At 41.1% G+C, this 20,047-nt stretch overlaps 1 protein-coding gene across 1 annotated transcript in view; it reads left to right on the top strand.

The window, feature by feature from the left end:
• LOC114063200 (protocadherin Fat 4-like) overlaps window positions 1-19,191 on the top strand; it is a 64,426-nt gene extending 45,235 nt beyond the window's left edge. Inside the window, exons 11-17 of the mRNA XM_027895324.1 lie at window positions 606-913; window positions 4,949-5,034; window positions 6,075-6,254; window positions 7,277-7,401; window positions 8,539-8,759; window positions 13,351-13,612; window positions 15,719-19,191. Coding sequence (XP_027751125.1) covers window positions 606-913; window positions 4,949-5,034; window positions 6,075-6,254; window positions 7,277-7,401; window positions 8,539-8,759; window positions 13,351-13,612; window positions 15,719-17,589 — 3,053 coding nt within the window. The 3' untranslated portion in view covers window positions 17,590-19,191. The remainder of the gene's footprint in view (window positions 1-605; window positions 914-4,948; window positions 5,035-6,074; window positions 6,255-7,276; window positions 7,402-8,538; window positions 8,760-13,350; window positions 13,613-15,718) is intronic.
• Window positions 19,192-20,047: the final 856 nt, after the last annotated feature.

Raw genomic sequence — 20,047 nt, 5'->3', positions numbered from 1 at the left:
AAAAAAAAAAAAAAAAAAAAAAAAAAAAAAAAAAAAAAAAAAAAGGAAATGATGTGACAGAGATCTGAAAAGAAAGATGTAGAATGCACCAAAATCTTTACATCAATAAAAACATGAGAAGGCGTAACGTTTAAATCACCCACATGCTTTTATCATAAGTCTAAAAAATGAATCACCCAGTGAGAAAAAGTTCAGATAACAGCTAGAGAAAGAAAAATAAAATCAATATGCAAGTTCATTTCCATAACTGGATTAATAAATGCCTGATTGTAATTAACAACATCTGACATAGCTGTCAAACTGGCTTGTTTTTCTGTTTACTAAAGAAACCAGAGGGCTCAATGAAATGTACTTTGCTTTTCAGAAGACATATCTGTCCTTTGTGACTTGATTTTTAAGTTTAAATATATGTAGCTCAACACCCACCTGTGGATAACAGCATTCTTCTGTTCAAGCTGTATGCTTTTAATCATACGTTGGAGTTCCTTAAAGTGCCTGTGTGTCACAGCCATGTTGAGAGCACATCTCCACTTTGTTTCTGGGAGAATGCTTAGTGGGGGGAAAAAAACCTCTCTGATTCCAGATTTTGGTTTTCGTTTTGACAGGTGTTTTTGGGAATCATTGTGAACTGAACAGCTATGGATTTGAAGAGCTGTCGTACATGGAGTTTCCCAGTATGGATCCAAACAATAATTACATCTATATAAAGTTTGCCACTATAAAAAGTAACGCCTTGTTGTTGTATAACTACGATAACCAAACCGGAGAGAGGGCAGAATTTCTGGCCCTGGAAATAGCAGAAGAAAGGCTGAGATTTTCCTACAACCTTGGCAGTGGCACATACAAGCTTACCACAGCTAAGAGGGTGTCTGATGGACAATTCCACACAGTCATTGCCAGGAGGGCTGGAATGGTAAGCAATGTTCAAATGAGGAATTAAGGCAAGTTCAGCCAAATCACTTTGGCTTCCATGTGCACTCAGAGGAACGTAAAATCAGTAACGTTGTGCCTGCTAGCAGAACCTCCAGCTTTGGGAAATACTTCCCTCCTTTCTGTCTTACTCAAACTGACTCAAAGCCCTATGGTGTTTGTTTAGTATGATGAAGATAAAGTATAATTAAAAAAACATGTGCTGTGCCCTTACCTCTCAGTGTGAAAAATGAGAACCAGGAATAATTAATGAAATAGATGACTACGCATGAGGCTAATTAACTGGTGCAGATTACAGGGATGATTATCAGGGAATGCTAATTAACCATAGTAACTACAAAAAAGCCTCAAAATAATTTTTCTCCGCATTTGGAAAACAGAAGCGTACAAACTTAAAATTCCAGGCTTCCCTGACCTCCTTGAGCTAATTCAGAGATTTTACCAATCTCATCAGAGTAGGAGCCTGGTTTTCCTCTGTAGCATACGTGTACAAAGTTAAAGGTGCTGCGTTATGAGACTTTTTTGGCGGGAAGGAGGGAAGTTACTTTCCTTTTTGTCCCCCAGAAAGCATCTGAGGGGAAGAAGCTATGCCAAAAACGAGACTGGGACAACTGATTGCCATATACCTCATACTCTGACCCCTCTCCTGCCTTCATTTTTTTCTCCAGTAAATGTTTTCTATTCCTCTTCTCCAATTTTTTTAATATTTCCAAAGCAGAACATAAACCAAATGCTCTTTGAATTCAAGCCAAGCTTTTTGACTCCACAGTGTTTGAGTTAGAAATGAAACCAAATCTATTTGCCATCCATAATCGGTAACTATTGCCCAACATTTCCCTTCTCAGACAGAAATGGAATCCCATATTCTTCCCATGTTTGAATTTAAAGTCATTTAAGAGTAATATATGTCTGGGGCTCCACTTTTCGTTTTATATATTTCAAGCTAGAAGTGATGTAGGGAATAAAAAAACAATAAACTGTTCTAGCCAGCATGGCTCCCTCTGAGTCCTTGTAGAGATTACCCATCAGGAACTGCTGCAGAAGAAGTTGCTGTTGCTGAAGGGCTTCAGGTCCGAAGTGAGATGTCCATAGGCACAAATGTCCTGAGAACAGCAGAGGGATTTATTTCCTTATGGTCTGGGTTTTGTTCTCTCATAAGAGAATCTGGAGCCTGAAACTTCATTTCAGTTCATAGTGCAAGACCTGATATCTCTATTTATTGTGGGTGTTGGTCTCTTCTCCCGAGTAACAAGCAACAGGACAAGAGGAAATGGCCTCAAGTTGCAGCAAGAGAGGTTTAGATTGGGTATTGGGAAAAAGTGCTTCCCCGAAAGGATTGTCAGTCATTGGAACAGTCTGTCCAGGGAAGTGGTTGAGTCACCATCCCTGGAGGTATTTAAAAGACATGTAGATGTGGCATTTAGGGACATGGTTTAGTGGTGGACTTGACAGTGCTGGGTTAATAGCTGTAGTCTTAAAGGTCTTTTCCATTTTTTTTGTGTTTGTTGGAGTTATATGTTCAAATAAGATGAAGGATAATTGTGATGCTGATCAGTGACTTTGGTTTAACGTGCCTTGATATCAGATACTTAATAATTTATATCACAGGTTCCAAGTGGTAAAGCCCAAAGGTGCACCTTAATCTTGAAAAGCACCAGGTTCCCATTTTAGTAACTAAAGTAGCACGATATTTCTATAAATAGGATTTGAGTGCCCAAGTATAGGAGCACACAGGAAAAATTGAAACAAATAAATAAAGTACACTTAAGGAAAAAAAAAAAAGAACAGGAAAATGTTTTACTTGTCAATGTGCCAGAGGACTATAGAAAAAGAGATAACATAAACAGGACTAGTTACAGAAAATTTCAGCTATGAATGCTTCAGGCTGAAAGAAAACATTTAAGACAACCCATACCTTTGTCTGAATTTTTTTGTTTTTTTTTTAATGTTTAAACCTTTTCAGTAATGTCAGCTGTTTACAAACACAGTATGTGAAAAGAATCACCTTTGTCTTAGATATTTCTGCTGCAGGAAAAATGTCTCCCAGGTGTCCAAAACTGTATAAAATAGCCCCTCCCCCCCCCCTTCAGGATTCCAAATCTGTCATTTCCTACAGCACAGTGGGATTTTATCGGAAACTGGTAAAATCATTAAGTTGTCAGTCCTGAGCTATTGCAGAGTGACAGGACAGAAAGTTTCATAATGCAGCAAGGTAACTGTAGAGTAATGCTTAAGTAACAAGCAGGAACATTTGACTAACATTAGAAAATAAATTGTATGAACTCTGGTCCAAGGAAAATATATTCTCAAATATCCAGCCCTTCAGCTGGGGTTGGAGCTTGGCTTGCACAGTGCATAGCGATGTAAGTTAGGGAGATTACGCTGATTGAGCTAAGAACAAAAAACTCATTTCAGTTTTTGTTGTTAATGTTCTGAAGGAAAATATGTACGCATGTGATGGCATACAGAGCAGCTAGCTTATTATTCTTTCTGTGAATTGTTTCATTTATACGGGGCCATAATCTGCTTTGGAACTGCGGACTGACATTTCTTGGGAGAAGCAGTTTGCTCATTATGTATGGAAAGAAATTCAAGATAAGCTTTCATTAAAAATAGCAAATTAAACAATTTAGGCGTCCTATAGGGCTAAAAGCTACAAATTTGTTTGGTCAATACAGTGTGTCAGCTTGCAGTGTGTATTTGGAAATAGCACGGACGATCTGTAGGGATTTCAATAGGCTGTTGTTAATGAACTTTGTTGCAGGCAGTAGAAAAAAACCTCTGCAGAGTAATGACGTACTGATAGCTATTGCTGTTTGCTCGGCTCCTACAGAGTAATCTAAAGCAAAATATGAACCCAGGCATTTTTAAAGGTGGCGTTTGATTTAAATTTGCTGTAAAACTATACCACACATATAGTTGAAACATGAGGAGCTGATAAGTACAATTTGGAGATTGTGTTTATTTTTCTGAAAATTTGTTTTAAGGAATAACTAACCTTCAGGGTTGGTTTTTGTTTTTTTTTTCAGTGCATCTGTTATTAATAAATCACTGTGGGGACAATTCTTTGCTAAATAAGGAATAAAATAAAAACTCCTTTTTAAATCAGCAGGAGTTTTTTCATGATTTTAGTGACAGCTTTGGTTAGACTTTTAGAGATTACAAATAGATGTGCCATGAGTAGCTTTATTGTAAATTATTTAGATAGGTAATCACAGAATCATAGAATGGCTTGGCTTGGAAGAAACCTTAAAGATCATCTCATTCCAACCCCCTGCCATGGGAAGGGAAACCTTCCACTAGAACAGATTGAGGCAACCTCATTTTCTGTGACTTGATGGCTTGGAGATGATAATAATAGTAATAATAATATAGAGTAAGACTACTCTAAGCACTGATGACGCCTGGTACTTCTCTAAACATCTGCTTGGTCCCACTGTGGGTGTCCAAATGCTTCTCCATTATCAAAATGGAGATCCCTCATCCCTCATGACCTATCAGCCTAAGGGTTACCTTAACCAGGCCCACTTGGTTACTTTTTGAGTTCTGTTGAGTGGTTGGTTATTTATTTTTAACAAGTAACTTCGGTGTTTTTACTCCCAGCTTTTGTAATATGCTTCTTGTCCAGTTCAAGCAATATGTTTAATGTCACAGTCAGGCCCCTGAAGGAACACCCTCTGTGTTTGGAGAGAGTAGCTTTCTGTTCAGATTATCTGAACCATATCACAGGTAGGATATGGTACAAGCCAAAATAACTACAGTTTCAAGGAGGAAAGCAAACAAATACCAAAGAAACTCTACCCAAATCTGAAAACTTGGTGTTTAATTGACTCTCTGTATGAAGCAGACAATTGGCACCCTCTCTGTTAGTAATCCACACCTCCATGTTTGCTGGACTGGTACAAGTGCTCCATTCTAGCCAAGTCCTTGATATAAGATCTACAGGCATAAATATTTATTGTGGTTGGGGTGTACAGCCATGTAATATTCAGCATATCTCTGTGTGTGCCTTTTGCAGGCAGCATCCCTGACTGTGGATTCCTGCTCTGAGGATCAGGAGCCAGGCTACTGCACTGTTAGCAATGTTGCTGTTTCAACTGACTGGTAAATAACTCTTCATTTTGCGGAGTTAGTTTGTCTTTTGGATGTTTTGGGTTTTTGGTTTTTTTAATTAAAATTAAAAAAAAAATCTCTCTGTAAAGCCGGAGAAATTTGGAGTAATGATAAGGCTCCCAAGTGTCATTTTCTTCCATCCAAGCAAATTAAGTTTTTTCTATGTGCTGCTGCTTGCTTGCTGGTTCAGGCTATATTTGAGCATGGAGTTTGATGATAGCAAAGGATTTGCTTGGAAATCCTCAGTTCTTGACTCCATTTCTATCCCCAGGCTGTGGTGGCACTCAGGAAATGTATGGCCATGGGTAGTCTGCACTGTGGTGTAAGAGGGAGTAAGATCTATTGCCTAATGATTTGGAGTCATGTATTCATTTCTTTTTTTGAACTGCGCCTCTAATTTCTTATAGAGATGTAAGAAATAACATCACATGATTACTGGTGTCTTTAAAAAAATACTGGGAGTAATTATTTTGTCATTGTTTTCAGTAATTTCCTGGTGTTCTTTTGCAGTTCTCAGTTTGCAAGCATTGGCCAGTAAAAAAAACAAACTTTGTTTCTGCTGTTTATTATAACTAATTACATGACCTTTCTGTTGCATCTTTGGCGATAACAATAACTTTTATTCCAGTCACTTTGGCTAATTTCTTACAATAATCACACGCGTTTTCCCTGATAGCAGAGGTGCTATATCTTTGTAAAACAATGAGTCTTTCTTCCAGGTATTTAAATATCATCTACAATCTAAATGATAATTGAGTAAAAAGCTTTATTCGTTATGATCTCAAGCACATTGTTCAGTCCATTGAATAGAAACTTTGACTTGCAATAGCTGAGTGCGAATTTGGAGTCATATCCACTTTAACTGTTAGTTCAAGTGCTTTTGATCTCTCTGTGTCCCCTTCTAAATGTAAAATAGAAATTTTGGAAGAGGAATTTTACTCTCAGACTGTAGCTGATGGTTGCAGTTCATGTGTTGTCATCGCTATCCTAATGCCTGATACTGATTAGTTATTTTTCCAACTCTTTTATAGGACTCTGGATGTACAACCAAATCGAGTTACTGTTGGTGGCATCAGGTCCATAGAGCCCATCCTTCAGAGGAGAGGACAGGTGGAAAGCCATGATTTTGTGGGCTGTATAATGGAGTTTGCAGTCAACGGACGTCCCCTGGAGCCCAGCCAGGCTTTGGCAGCTCAAGGAATTTTAGATCAGTACGTCTGCTATGCGTGGTATCAAATGGACCGTGTTTACAGTAAAGCAAGCTGTCATGAAAATCAGATGCTATTCCATTCAGACGCTGTCAGGGATTCTTGTAAAAAAAAAAAAATTACTGTAGAATCTATTTTGAAGTGGGAAAAATATAGGAAGAAAGGGAATTTGGATGAAAGGTTCACAAAAGATTACAGAGGCTTCAAAAAAGCAACATCATTATATTTCTATTGCCAATGATTATTAAAGTTGCTTTGCAGGCTGAAATTGAGTAGCCCTGTTCTTGGGTTTCTTTATAAATTCCACCTGGTTTTGACTGTACTCATACTGTTTGCTAACCTTCTACTCCCTTTTATTTTGTTTTAATCCACAATGTCTGTTCTACCACTTTACCTCTCAAGTATCACTGAATTTCCCTCATATCCTCTGGGTTGTCTTTTAGAAATGATGAACTATCTGATTCTGCTGTTTTTTCCAGCTCAGTGTTTGAAGTCACGGCCGTAGCAATAATGTCAGTCTTCCATCCAAATTTCCTAGCTCACCCTTCCTCTTTCAACACCCAGGTTTGTGCTGCTCGTTTTGATACAGAGTCTCTGGCAGCGTGCAGCATAAAAAGCACCTAAAAGAGGTTCTGCTCTCTGGTGTAACAGATTATAGGAGTTTGGCTGTCAGTGAATTCTTTTCTCTTTTGTAAGCCTGTTATAACTCGACGCTGAAAATTGGGCTCTGCTTTGAAACAGGAACTGTCTGTGGAGATTCTTGGAATCACAGAATGGTTTGGGTTGGAAGGAAAAATTAAAGATCACCTCATTCCAACTCCCCTGCCATAGACACCTTCCATTAGACCAGGTTCCTCAACACCCCAGCCAAAATGACCCTGAACACTTCCAGGGATGGGGAAAAGAGAGATTTTTGCATCTCTAGGTGGAAGGAGTACCATTCAAATGCAGGATGCTTCCCAGCATGTTTTCTCTGCTAGTTTATGTGAACATTCTTCAGCATCTATTTCTCTGTTCTCTTTCAGGTGTCCCAGACTGGAAGGTGCTTGCACAACCAGCCCCTGCCAACACGGTGGGACTTGTGTCGATCACTGGTCGTGGCAGCAGTGTCACTGCAAGGATGGACTGACAGGAAAGCACTGTGAAAAATGTATGGAGGAGGTTTTTCTTTTGCTGTCTTCCTCTTTAATATACGCCTAACTATGGCTTAACCAAATGTCAGTTAGAAGTTTCTTTTCAGGGCCATAGGATAATGAATTTTATAAAATAATGAGAACAAGCAGCATGCTTGCCTCTTAAATAATTTTGAAGGAAAAGTCCACAATGGACTATTGTCCTTTCATGAGCTAAAAATAGCCACAACTTAAGTGCATCATTTTTTCTGGTCTGTAGATTGCATTTCAAGGTAACTTGCACTCATTTAAAACTCCTGATTCCCAATAATGTATAATGCATAACTAAAATAAAGGTATACCACAGGAGGGATTTGTCTGCCATGGGGAGGTAAGAGGGTAAGTGAAAACCCCTTCATGTAAACATTGTGTTCATGTGCTTATGGCCTCTCCAACTAAATCTTTTTAATGAAATTGATCATAGACTATATGCAAGAAAATATAGTAAATGTAAATGCAAACAAGGCATTTACACTCTAGGGTGATAAACTCTCATAGGAATAGCTCTGTAAATCAATATGGGATTGTCTAAGAGAGCGAAGTGATTTATTTCCCCGTAGTTGTAGTGTAATGACTGGGCTTTGTTTTCTTACATGTCCCATTATTGTTTAGCTGATTTATATGTTTTTATTGTGCCGTTTTACAAAAGAATTCAGCCATAATTTTAGCAGCATTTGGTAGTCAATGCTCTGCCATTTTTTATTCACTTTTTTATGCCATAACAAATAGAAAGTTATTATCTCTGCCCTGAAGAGCTTAGAGTTCAATATATCATGAAACTCTGCTTGCAGTAATGGAAAGAGTAACATCCCTGGGAAGGAATTGCTGTTCTGAGAGCCAAATTTTTTTCCCTACTCCCTCACTTGTTCCCTAGCGAGTTTTAATTTACTATTGACTGATAGCAGCAGTAAATTACTCGCACACTCCCACTCTCAAATACACATTCTGGTTGAAGCCAAAGAATAGAGGGGCTGCAATTGCCATTCAGTCCTGCTCTCCCCCCTGACCTGCTCTGAACTTGATCTGTGCTCTGAGAGAAAATGGTCATTACGAGGCAGATGATGGCTAGAGCTGTAATGAGCTGCATACTCAGTATGTCCCTGTCCTTATCCCAGATATCACTGCTGACACCGCCTTGTCGCTGGAAGGCAAAGGACGGCTCGACTACCACATGAGCCCAAACAAGAAGCGAGACTACATGATGAGACTGGGAGCTCGAGGCGCCGGCGTGGGACCCCCCCCGAATGTGGAACGCTTGGAAGTGAAGTTCAGGACAAGAAGCGAGAACGGTGTTTTACTTCACGTCCAAGAAAGCAGCAACTTCACTACCGTGAAGGTAAGATTACAGCTAATGCTGAGTTTGGTTTGATTGGGCTGCCTCGTGCGGAGGGATCAAAATCGTGTTTTTCCATTACTCTTGCTTGTTTCTTTTATAAAATATTGGGTCTTTAACTGAGCCTCGGCGCTGCTCCAGTATCATTCATCTTCTCAACAATTCCCTTGCTGTTCGCCAAGGTATCAGAAGATCTTGATGGTTTTGTATCTAATCAGTTTTGTCTAGACTTTAAATAGTGACTGTTTTAAGGCAGCAAGAACGATACTCATTGCCATGGTTATTATCATCATTACACTTTACAAAACAAATCATTTTGCTATTGGCCTTTTATCTTCTGACTTTTTGAGCCTTGAACCCAGACCCTCCTTAAGCTAGCAAGCAATTGCCAAAAAGTTTTCGTTAATTCCTACTAACATGGCTCATGCTTATCAAACTAGGAAGTGAGGGATAACTTGAATTCATGAGGTTACTCATAGACCAGTGTCAATATTGAATTATTTTGAGATACATAGCTGAATTAGTGCTTCAAATGCTACACTGTTTTGGATTGCTTTTTTTTTTTTTTTCTATCAAAGAGCTTATTGCTGCACAAGTTACCTTTCTCAAGAGAAAGCGATGGTTCAGTTCCTGGCTATGACTCAGTCCATTTACTCATAACTCTAAATGAGTACAGCAGTGATGTTGGCAAGCCCCTTTATTGGGTTGGTGTAAGCTCCAAGTTTCCTTGACTGCTCTAAGGCTTTCCAAGTTGCTTTTTTTTTCTCTGACTTCTAAAGAAATTCATACAGAAATTCACACTTTCTAAGCTGCAGCCCCATGGATATTCTCCACCTGCCTGATCAGAGGTACAGAGCTTTCCTCACACACCGACTGTGTTTAAGAAGCAAGCATGCACTACTTCCCTGGCATATGCTTTTAGCACATCATTTCATAGGAAGTTTCTGCCTCGGTCGTATTAGTAGATAAGATCTCATTATTCTGAGTTTTGGAGAGAAAAAGCCTTTTTCTCCTTAGTAGCATTTGCTAGGTGAGCTCTACAAGCATTATTAAAAAAAAAAGAGAGAGTTGTCTTTCCTGGCTGAAAGCACTAGTGCTGTGTTTATGCAAACACTCTGATTATTGTTAATATTGGTGAAGTTATACAAGCAAGCTGAGGGTGTCAAGTCCCAGACCCAGCTGTGCAAGGGCAAAGAGCAGAGGTTTGCCTCGTAACAGATGCAGAAGTTTGAGGAAGGAGAGGTAACATCAGCGTGCTGGTTATTGCCAAAAAAAATCCCAGATGATGCTAGTTAGTAAAACTATTGTAACTTAACTGTAGTTAGTACAGCGTGGCTTCTGCACTGCTGCTTGTACCCAGAGTAGGTATCACGACAAGTACTTCCCTCAGTGGTGGCCGATGATGCCAGTGAAGCCAACCCACATGACATTGCAGTCCACCCCTGGTGCAGAAGTTGAGCTTAAGGGACTTCTGTTTACAGCTCTTGTCAGTCTTCAAAACAGATAATTTTGTCACTTGGGTTTTGGGTCTTTTAATACATTTGTAGTCCACAGCATGAACACTCAAGAGAACACCTTTGATATTAAATTGTGCTAGGGAAAAGCTATGAGTCCTGTGGCTACTTCTATGCCTTTACATTTTTCCTATTGTAGTTAATTGGTTTTGATGTAGCTGGGATTGGGGTAAAATCAGAGAAGTGGTAATAAATGAGACCCACTGAGACTGTGAGCAGTTGAGTCACTAAATGATGGATGTAAACTCCTCACAAAGAACCCAAGAGAGAGCTTTGTGATATAAAAGGATCCTTAATGCAAGACACATACAAACCTTTGCAGGTTACATTAATAATGGTCAAATTAAGATGGAAAATGCTTCCTCCAGAACCCACAGCAAGGAAGAAAGTGGGGGTTTCCTTATTATTACTAAAGCTCCTTGTCACATCTTATTTTCCTACAAATACACATTGTAAGCAATTCAATTTGAAATAATGGGATAAATACAGCAGGTTAAAGGTGAAATTGCCTGTCTTGCTTTATCTGGAAATCTCATCTGAAATCAGATTAAATTAGCATAAATGGAGTTCTAAGATCCATGAATTGTAAGGGTAGAGAATGTGGATTACAGATTACAGCTGACATACTCATATGTGAGGGTGGTGAGACGCTGGCACAGGTTGCCCTGAAAAGCTGTGGCTGCCCCATCCCTGGAGGTGTTCAAGTCCAGGCAGGATGGAGCAACTTGGTCTAGTGAAAGGTGTCCCTGCCTATGGCAGGGGAGTTGGAGCTGGGTGATCTTTAATGTCCCTTCCAACCTAAACCATTTTACGATTCTGTGCACATGTCAAGTTGCAGGATTTTATCAGAACATAACCCTTTTAAATGATATCTCATTCAGTGAGCTATAGATCTGTAAGGGCTAGTGCTCAGTTTTAAGACAAATTAAAAACAATTTGTTCGCTAAATGGGACTTGGAATATTAGTACAGCTGAATCATCCTTGTAGTTAGGAATATGTTTGCTTTAGTGGTTCATTCTTTTCATTATATTTTACTTTTCAGTTGCTCAGCCATTTAAATAAAACCCAGAAATGGGTGTTTCTCAATACTGTCAGCATCAGCATTTGTTTCAAATTTAGAAATATGTTCTGCTTCAAGGAACTAAGAAGAACATTCCTTATTTTTTCCTGGTTGAAGAAGTTATGGACCAGTCTTGTCTCTGGAAATTTTCTTTTCCAAATGCCCCTGGTATGTTATTTATGAGTCTGTTAGCTTTAGTCACATGCAATTTTAAAGAAACAGAAATAAAGAGTCATATTTGCAGTATGGAAAATATCAGTTGCTGACAGGTAAATAATTCTACAGTTCTTTTCTAAAGTGAAATTAAAAGTTACCACTCTGTACTGTCTTCCCTTAAGATTGGAGGGTGTTGTCTGATATGGTGTATTTCTTTCTGTTTACATAAAGACCAAAATACAAGGAGGTATTTTTGTGGAGCATAAAAGACAAGATAAGACTAACGATCCAATTATAGGCTGCAGACATAAATATGTGTATATATTCAGCTCAGTTAATCTTTTTATAAGCGATTGTGGAAAATGGTGTATAATATGTTACAATAGTCTTTGTTGCTGCATTTTGAAAAGTGGGATTTTCTGGGGGCTGTGTGATAGTTTAACATATGCCACTCGTGTTTGCCAGTAACAAAAGCATCCTGTCTCCGGGGGCAGCTTTGTCAAAGAGACCCTCAAACGATCCGTTTTCAAATAATCCGAATTATTGCATTTATAAATGAATACGTGCTGGATGCATTCATTCAGGCTGCTGCCAAGACATGAGCGTGGCCTTACAGCTGCATTAAAGCTGAAGTGTATGAACAAAGTGCTCAGAAGTGTTTGAACAAAGTGCTCAGCTTGCATCACTAAAGAAGCGAATCCAGAACGTTTAACAGTTTCTGGAATTGAGAGCAGCATTCTTGGAGCCGGTGTGTCACCTCACAGTTCTTCCCAGGTGAACATTATTTTTCCTGGAACAAAGGATGCAAGGCTTTGAGGGCTTTCAGCAAACCTGGGGCTTTGCTGGACTGTGTGTGTGTGTGCACGTTCTGCACGCTCGTGTTACAGGTCACAGCACTGAGAGAGCTGCAGTGAGGAACACAGGGTGGAAAACAGTTGTTTTATTTAACACGCAGAGCATAGAAAGAAACTTGCAACAGGAGCCACCCCGTATGAGCTTCCACAAGTCTGTACACCCTTAGGACATCAGCTGACATACCCAAATTTATGCAATATTTGAGAAACTGGCAGGCTTGGATTTTAGGGATTCTTTTTAAGCTCCTAGATCTTAAATGCAGAATTTGCACTGATCTCATTTTGGGATCGTAATAAGAGGTTTGAAATCCTGCATCTCATGATTCAGTAGAATTGTGAGGCGTCATTCCTAGAGGAAAAGCCAAAATGTTCTTTTTTTTTTTTTTTTCCTAACAGCTCACAAGTTTTAAAGCACTTTGCTCAAACAAGCACCATTTGAAAATTTGCCCAAAATAAGGCACTTTGCAACTTTTCAGGTTTTCTGAAATACAACTGGTTTCCTACAAAATACAAATTAGCAGAAAAAACAGATACTAAATGGGACTCTTGCCTTGCCTTATACATTCCTATTGTGTCATAATGAAAATGAGATGCAAGATTTTTGGGCAAGGACATTCTCTTCACTCTGCAAAGCATTTTTCACACTTGCCTTGAAGAAGGAGGAAGAACTATTATTTTATTGGTTAAAAAGTTTTGTCACGTGCATGTCCTATAGCTGGCTTCTCAGAAGGTTTTTCTCTCATGGTATTAGGCAGGGAATGAGTGTAAGATGTAGATGGGATGTATTTAATGTGATGTATTAAATTCTGGCCAAAGTTTTAGTACTAAATGATTAATGCATTTTTAGTACAAAAGAATTATCTGGAGGAAAATGCACCCCAGCTTTCTGTTGCGCCAAAGCCACATGTTACTGTAGTTGTGCTGAATAAACATCACGTTGGTGATGTGTGTGTAGGAGCTGTTATGTGATATCATTTTAAAGTTATCCATTATGTGTTCTTCTGCTCAGATAAAAGGTGGGAAAGTGCATTACATATCGGACGCTGGAGTTGCTGGGAAGGTGGAACGGAACATCCCCGAGGTGTACACTGCAGATGGTCAGTGGCACTCGGTCCTCCTTGAGAAGAACGGGTCTGCCACCATCCTGTCGGTCGACAAGACCCACAGCCGAGACATTCTCCACGCCACCCAAGACTTTGGGGGCCTAAATGTCCTTACCATTTCTTTGGGAGGAATTCCATCAAGCCAACCTTTCAAGAGCACAGTTGCAGGTAATTTTTGTTTCGCTTGATTTTTTAGTATAGTGCACATAAGCACATTTGAACAAAGAGGCTCTGTTTGCTTTAAGGTTACCCAATGTACTGTAATTCTTTATCAGCAAATAGTACACATCCATCCTTGACCAGAAAAAGTGCAAATTGAATGAGTAAGGGTTACAGACTTTGTCCCTTCAATACATACTGCAGGCTTGTTGTTTCCAAAAGCAGGCACTCCATCTGCAGGGCTTTTTGGAGACAGGGAGGTGACTTTGGTTGCTTGCCTGTACATCAGTGCTATAATTTTGTTATCCTAATGGAGAAAAAAAAAAAAAAAGGATCTATTCTTTACCTGGGTCAGAATCTGTAAAACCAAGGCAAAGCTTTCGTTTAGAAAAAATGCTGAATGGAAACTGTCTCTGTAGGGGTTTGGTAAGTACTGCAGTATTTAACCTGTTCTTAATATGATTAAAATATTTTCTGAAACTCCACCTTCCTCCTGCTTTATGCTGCTGTCAAATGAAGAATAGGATTTATTTCTGAGCAACAGAAACCAAGGACAATAAGGAATCACCCTCTGACCAACATCTAGCTGTTAAGAAGTAAATCAGTCTCCCTTAAGAGTTAAATCAACTGTCTTAAACCCTGGCAAAAGAAGTCAATAACACATATTTGATATCATTCCCTCAGTACTAAGTAAAGATGGAAGTGATTTTTAGCTGCAAAACGTGAGATACTCCAGACAATGTACATGTAGGTTTCACAGAGTTTTTATATCAAAAAATGTTCCTGGCTTCATGATTTGTGACCAGATAAAGTATTTTTGAGCGGAGCAAATTCACACTTTACACTTGTGTATTGTGAATTTGTCTGAAATGTGGTATGAAATCATATGGACGCTGAGATGACCTCTGTCCTTTCTTCGTGTATGTTTTATGAGCAGCATGTGCATGGAAAAATCAGAGGCTTGTAGGAAAGCTGGAACAAAGAAAACTGAGGACACTAACTTCTCACCACTGCCCAACGCTGTGGCAGACAAATTAGGAATGTCTGGCTTCCATTAAGAACACACAATCCAAAATTTCATATTCATATGATTTTATTTTATTTAATATTGGATTACATTGTGTACGACATACCAAGGATTTACAAGGGGGTGGTATAAAACTCTGCATGAACTCAGAGTCAAAAATATCTGCAGTACTGTTAAAGGCAGGCAAAAACATAGATGGGTGGCAGTTCCAGGGCTGTGAAGCTGTGTGTCCAATAACGTTTTCAAACCTACTAAATTCCCCATTGCTGTTTATCAAATCACTGCTACAATGGACGGCCAACTGTGCAGCAAGGTGATCACCATTTTTGCTTTGGCTCCCACCTGAACCTAAATCTTTAATTCTGAAGATTAGAAACCTTTGATATCATCTCATATGACTCCAGTATGCTATTTCATGACAGAGTAAACCCGTGGAACCCATCTCTGTGTACCATTTTGCCACAGCTCCAAGCAGAGATCAGCATAAAGTGTCACTGCCTTAAAACCCTTGAAGAAAGGATTAAGTCTGGGGAACACAGAGAATTATAAGACTGGCAAAAGGCTGGATTTTCCTGCAACCTCACAGGCAACCACCCCACCGAGCCTGGGGATAATTCCATCTCCCTGAGGTCTCACAGCACTAACATTCATTGAAAAGTAGCGCAACAACTGGGGTGTGGGAAGTTTGGGAAAAGGTCACTTGAGATTCAGAGATCCAAAAGTATTCTTGTGAATGTAGGAGCCAGTAAAGCAGGAGGTTTAGCTGAAAGCATGATATGCAAATCCAGATAATATTTGGTGCTAGAACAGCTGAGCCAGCTGTACACAGGTTTCTCTGTGGGGATGATAGGAAGTTTCATAAATGTGGGAAAATAAGGAAACAAAGATGTTTCAGTATATTGAATGAAGTCACTAGTAGGCATATTTGTACAAATTCAATTTACATTAAGTACTATTAGAGTAGATGTTTTCCTATGGTAACCATTTGAATTCCTGGCTTGTCTGGTGAACAGTGGAGCCTGTACTGCACTGTTGACAGCGCACACTCAGTCTTCAGGTCCTGACGTGACCGTTGCTTTTTTTCCTAGGCTTTGATGGCTGCATTTCCTACATCAAGTATGGCAGGGAGAGCCTTCCCTTCGCTGGCAAGCACAGCCTCGCCACCCTCTCCAAAACAGACCCCTCGGTGAAGATCGGCTGCCGCGGCCCCAACATCTGCGCCAGCAGTCCCTGCTGGGGAGAGCTGATGTGCATCAACCGCTGGTATGCCTACCAGTGCGTCCCACCGGGAGCTTGTGCCTCCAGCCCCTGCCAGAACGGAGGCAGCTGCGAGCCCACGGCGCTCGGCAGCTTCACCTGCAGCTGCCCCGAGGCGTACGCGGGACGGACGTGCGAGACGGTGGTGGCCTGCCTGGGGGTCTCGTGCACCCCTGGCCACGAGTGCAGAGCAGGGATCAACGGTGGCCACATCTGCCTCCCGTCCCCACACCCCACCGAGCTGTCCCTCCCTCTCTGGGCCGTGCCGGCCATCGTGGGCAGCTGCGCGACGGTCCTGGCGCTGCTGGTCCTCAGCCTCATCCTCTGCAACCAGTGCCGAGGAAAGAAGTCAAAAGGGCCGAAAGAGGAGAAGAAAACAAAGCAGAAGAAGAAAAAGGGGAGTGAGAACGTGGCGTTTGATGACCCTGACAACATCCCGCCCTACGGTGATGACATGACTGTCAGGAAGCAGCCTGAAGGGAACCCAAAACCCGATATCATTGAAAGAGAAAACCCGTATCTCATCTACGATGAAACCGACATCACACACGCCACGGAGACGATCCCCAGCGCCCCGCTGGCATCCCCCGAGCCCGAGATCGAGCACTACGACATCGACAATGCCAGCAGCATCGCCCCCTCGGACGCTGACATCATCCAGCACTACAAGCAGTTTCGGAGCCACACGCCCAAGTTCTCCATCCAGAGGCACAGCCCGCTGGGCTTTGCGCGGCAGTCCCCCATGCCCCTGGGAGCCAGCAGCTTGACCTACCAGCCCGCCTACGGGCAGGGCTTAAGGACAACATCTTTAAGCCACTCAGCATGCCCTACCCCCAACCCCCTGTCTCGGCACAGCCCCGCACCCTTCTCCAAATCGTCGACGTTCTACAGGCACAGCCCAGCGAGGGAGCTGCACCTCGCCATAAGGGAAGGGAGCCCGCTGGAGACGCACAACGATGTCTGCCAGCCTGGCATTTTTAACTATGCCACTCGACTGGGGAGGAGAAGTAAGAGTCCACAGACCATGGCGAGCCACAGCTCCCGACCGGGAAGCCGCCTGAAGCAGCCCATTGGGCAGATCCCTCTGGAGACTGTTCCTCCAGTGGGGCTGTCCATTGAAGAGGTGGAGAGACTGAACACCCCTCGGCCCAGAAACCCCAGCATCTGCAGTGCGGACCACGGCCGGTCCTCCTCAGAGGAGGACTGCAGAAGGCCTCTGTCCCGGACGAGGAACCCGGCCGATGGAATTCCCGCGCCCGAGTCCTCCTCCGACAGCGACTCCCACGAGTCCTTCACCTGCTCGGAGATGGAGTACGACAGGGATAAGCCTGTGACGTACACCTCCAGGATGCCCAAGTTATCCCAGGTCAATGAGTCTGATGCGGATGACGAGGACAACTACGGCTCCAGGCTGAAGCCCCGGCGCTACCCCGGCCGCCGTGGCGAGGGGGGGCCCGTGGGGGCACAGGCAGCCGGGGCCGGGGAGGGCTCCCTGCCCGTGAAGCTGGGGCAGCAAGCGGGAAGCTTCAACTGGGACAACCTCTTGAACTGGGGCCCAGGCTTTGGGCATTATGTGGATGTTTTCAAAGATTTGGCATCGCTTCCTGAAAAAGCAGCAGCAGCAGCAGCAGCGAGTGAAGATGGCAAAGGTGGTACAACGAAGCCTGTTTCCAAGGAAGGGGAAGCAGAACAATATGTATAGGCTTTATCTCCTGGTATTGCCACAGTGCAAAGCCACAGGGGCTGGTCAAACCATTATATGGTTGTAGAAAAGCCGAGGTCAGCATCTGAACCCCAGGCCAGTTTGGATGGAGGAGACTTTAAAAATAATAACCATTATGCTGCTGAAAGAGACTTAAAAACATTTTTAATTTAATTATGCTTGGATGAATTTATTTCTCCTGCATGCATTGTATTTGCAAACCAGATATTCGGCATGCAGCCTTTGGAAAGGGTTTCCTATTTCCCATTGTTTGGTTCGTGATTCTTAAATTAATAATGCTTTGTTCTGAAAATGAACTAATTTTTTTGTTTTAATTGTGAAGGATGTGCATATTGTCTCCAGCTACTAACATGTTTTACGATGCAAGATTATTGAGGATTTAATTTTCCTTAAGAAATGTGTGGAAGAAAGATGGTGAATGAAGGAATAACAGTAGTAAGGTGTCTCAGAAAATGTAGTTACCATATCCTGCAGTTGCTCACATGTGACTTTATGGATGAAAGCAGCTTGAATAATTGCTGGCAACAGTGCTGTAAGTCTTATTCCATACAAGAGGTGCTAGAAGCAGCTCAAGCCAGTCAGCACTTTAGGAGTTCTTTTTCTTTTCAGTTTGTCTATTTGTTTGTTTCAGGTTTCTTTCTTTTGTTTGTTGTTTTTTTGTTTAGTTTGGTTTTTTGTTTGGTTTTTTTTTTTTTTTGGTTTGTTTTTTTGACAAAGTTGTGTGAGAGCTTCTGAATCTCTATGAATTTTTGGGGATGCCTACTTAACCCTGGTCCTTCCCTGCCCCCCTCAGTGTTTCCCGTGGGAGGGGAGTGACAGGCATTTGTCAGCCCAGCCCAGCACCCTGGCTCGCAGCAGCAGGAGCGAGGCAAAAACCTCTCAGTTCCCACATCTCTTGGCCTCTCATCTCGGCTGTGCTGCTGCTGCAGTCTGTGCTTCTCCCCTGATTCTGTTTTCCCATCTGTGCTATGGAAAGGTAGGAACTACACTCACTCCCCTACCTCACAGGGGCATTGTGAGGACTAATTAGTTTAACTCGTCTGAAGTGCTTCGACATTATAAAGCACTATAATAAGTATTATCATAATTATTATTAAAGCACTGCCTAGCCTTTGTGACCTTGGAGTGGCATTTTCTGCATTCTATGATTTTCTGTGATGGAAACTTTGAAGAATTATTTATTGTATAGAAAATTACTGCACTCTAGCATTTTGGAGCGGATATGAGGGAAAACTACTTGTAGATTCATTAATGTAGCTTACCAGTTGCCCCCAGTTCCCTAAAGTTTTAGGTAAAATAGAACCCCACAAAGTCTTTACATCTTCATTCAGATCTAATGAACCTATTGTACTGTGTAAAAACTTCAATTTTCTTTTTTTTTTACCTAAGCTGTGTTTTTATATCAATATTTTCCTATGCTGAATAGTTTTCTTACTTTCAGGGAAGGTAAGAAAAATACTTTTTTTACATTTGTTACTTATGTAACATCCATATTTTTCACATTTTGATAAAATTGTAACATACTGTATGCTTTCTACCTGTAAATGCCAATAATAGAATTAAAATATTTATTTAAAATCTTTAGTGTGTGTTACTGGTAACCTTCTGTCTTTTCTCTCTCTCTCTCTCTCTGTTTTCCACTCCTCCATCTTCACTTTTGGGTTTTAAGTTATAAATTTTTTAAGATATATAAGCTTTTTATCCAGAAAATAGGCTTTGAGAAGCAAGGTGATGATGTAAAATTACACATTTGGGGTTCATTCACAGGGAAGGCAACACTAGTATCACTGTGAAGATTAAATTAATCTCCCTGCAGAGGAGCAGCATGAGCCCAGTACACTTCTTGAAGTCCCACTGAGTCCAGTGTGGTTGTTCCTTGCAAAGGGATGGATTTCACCAAGGGAGAGAGGAGCATTTGGCGCATCCCTCTTCTTTTTCATGACTGATCTCACTATGATTTAGCTTCACCTATCTCAGGAAGATGTAGAAGAGTTGGTAACATGAGGTTGTTAAGCCTAAGATAACGTCAAAAAGTACCAAATCCACTTTGATATTCCTGGTAACGTAATAAAAACTGTATTTCAGTCCATAAGGGTTTATTAGTAGCAACTGATTTTACATTTTTAACGAAGAATTCCACCTCTGCTCCAAGCTGAAGCTTTCCTATGAATAGATAGTGAGGAGTGTGAGAACAAGTGCTTTCTATCATATAGCAGCAGTTGAACAATAAATAACTGCATTCTTGTATATTTATAAGAGAGAGTAAATCTAACTTGGACAACTTCTTGTATAATGCAGAGAGTGAAAAAGTTAAGGCTGCAGGTAGGAGGTTATACTTTGAATTGGTGAAATTTTGTTGAAAGAATTTGGAAAAAGTATAAAACTTTGAGGGGTTTTTATCTGTTACCCATTTGGTTTAGAGTTTTATTTTGGTCAG

This window comes from Empidonax traillii, unplaced genomic scaffold, assembly GCF_003031625.1.
Source record: "Empidonax traillii isolate 1590-97213 ecotype Southwest subspecies unplaced genomic scaffold, ASM303162v1 scaffold456:size804173, whole genome shotgun sequence".
NCBI lineage: Eukaryota > Metazoa > Chordata > Aves > Passeriformes > Tyrannidae > Empidonax > Empidonax traillii.
Note: the sequence above shows the minus strand (reverse complement) of the source record. Positions and strands in the feature narration are given on the sequence as shown.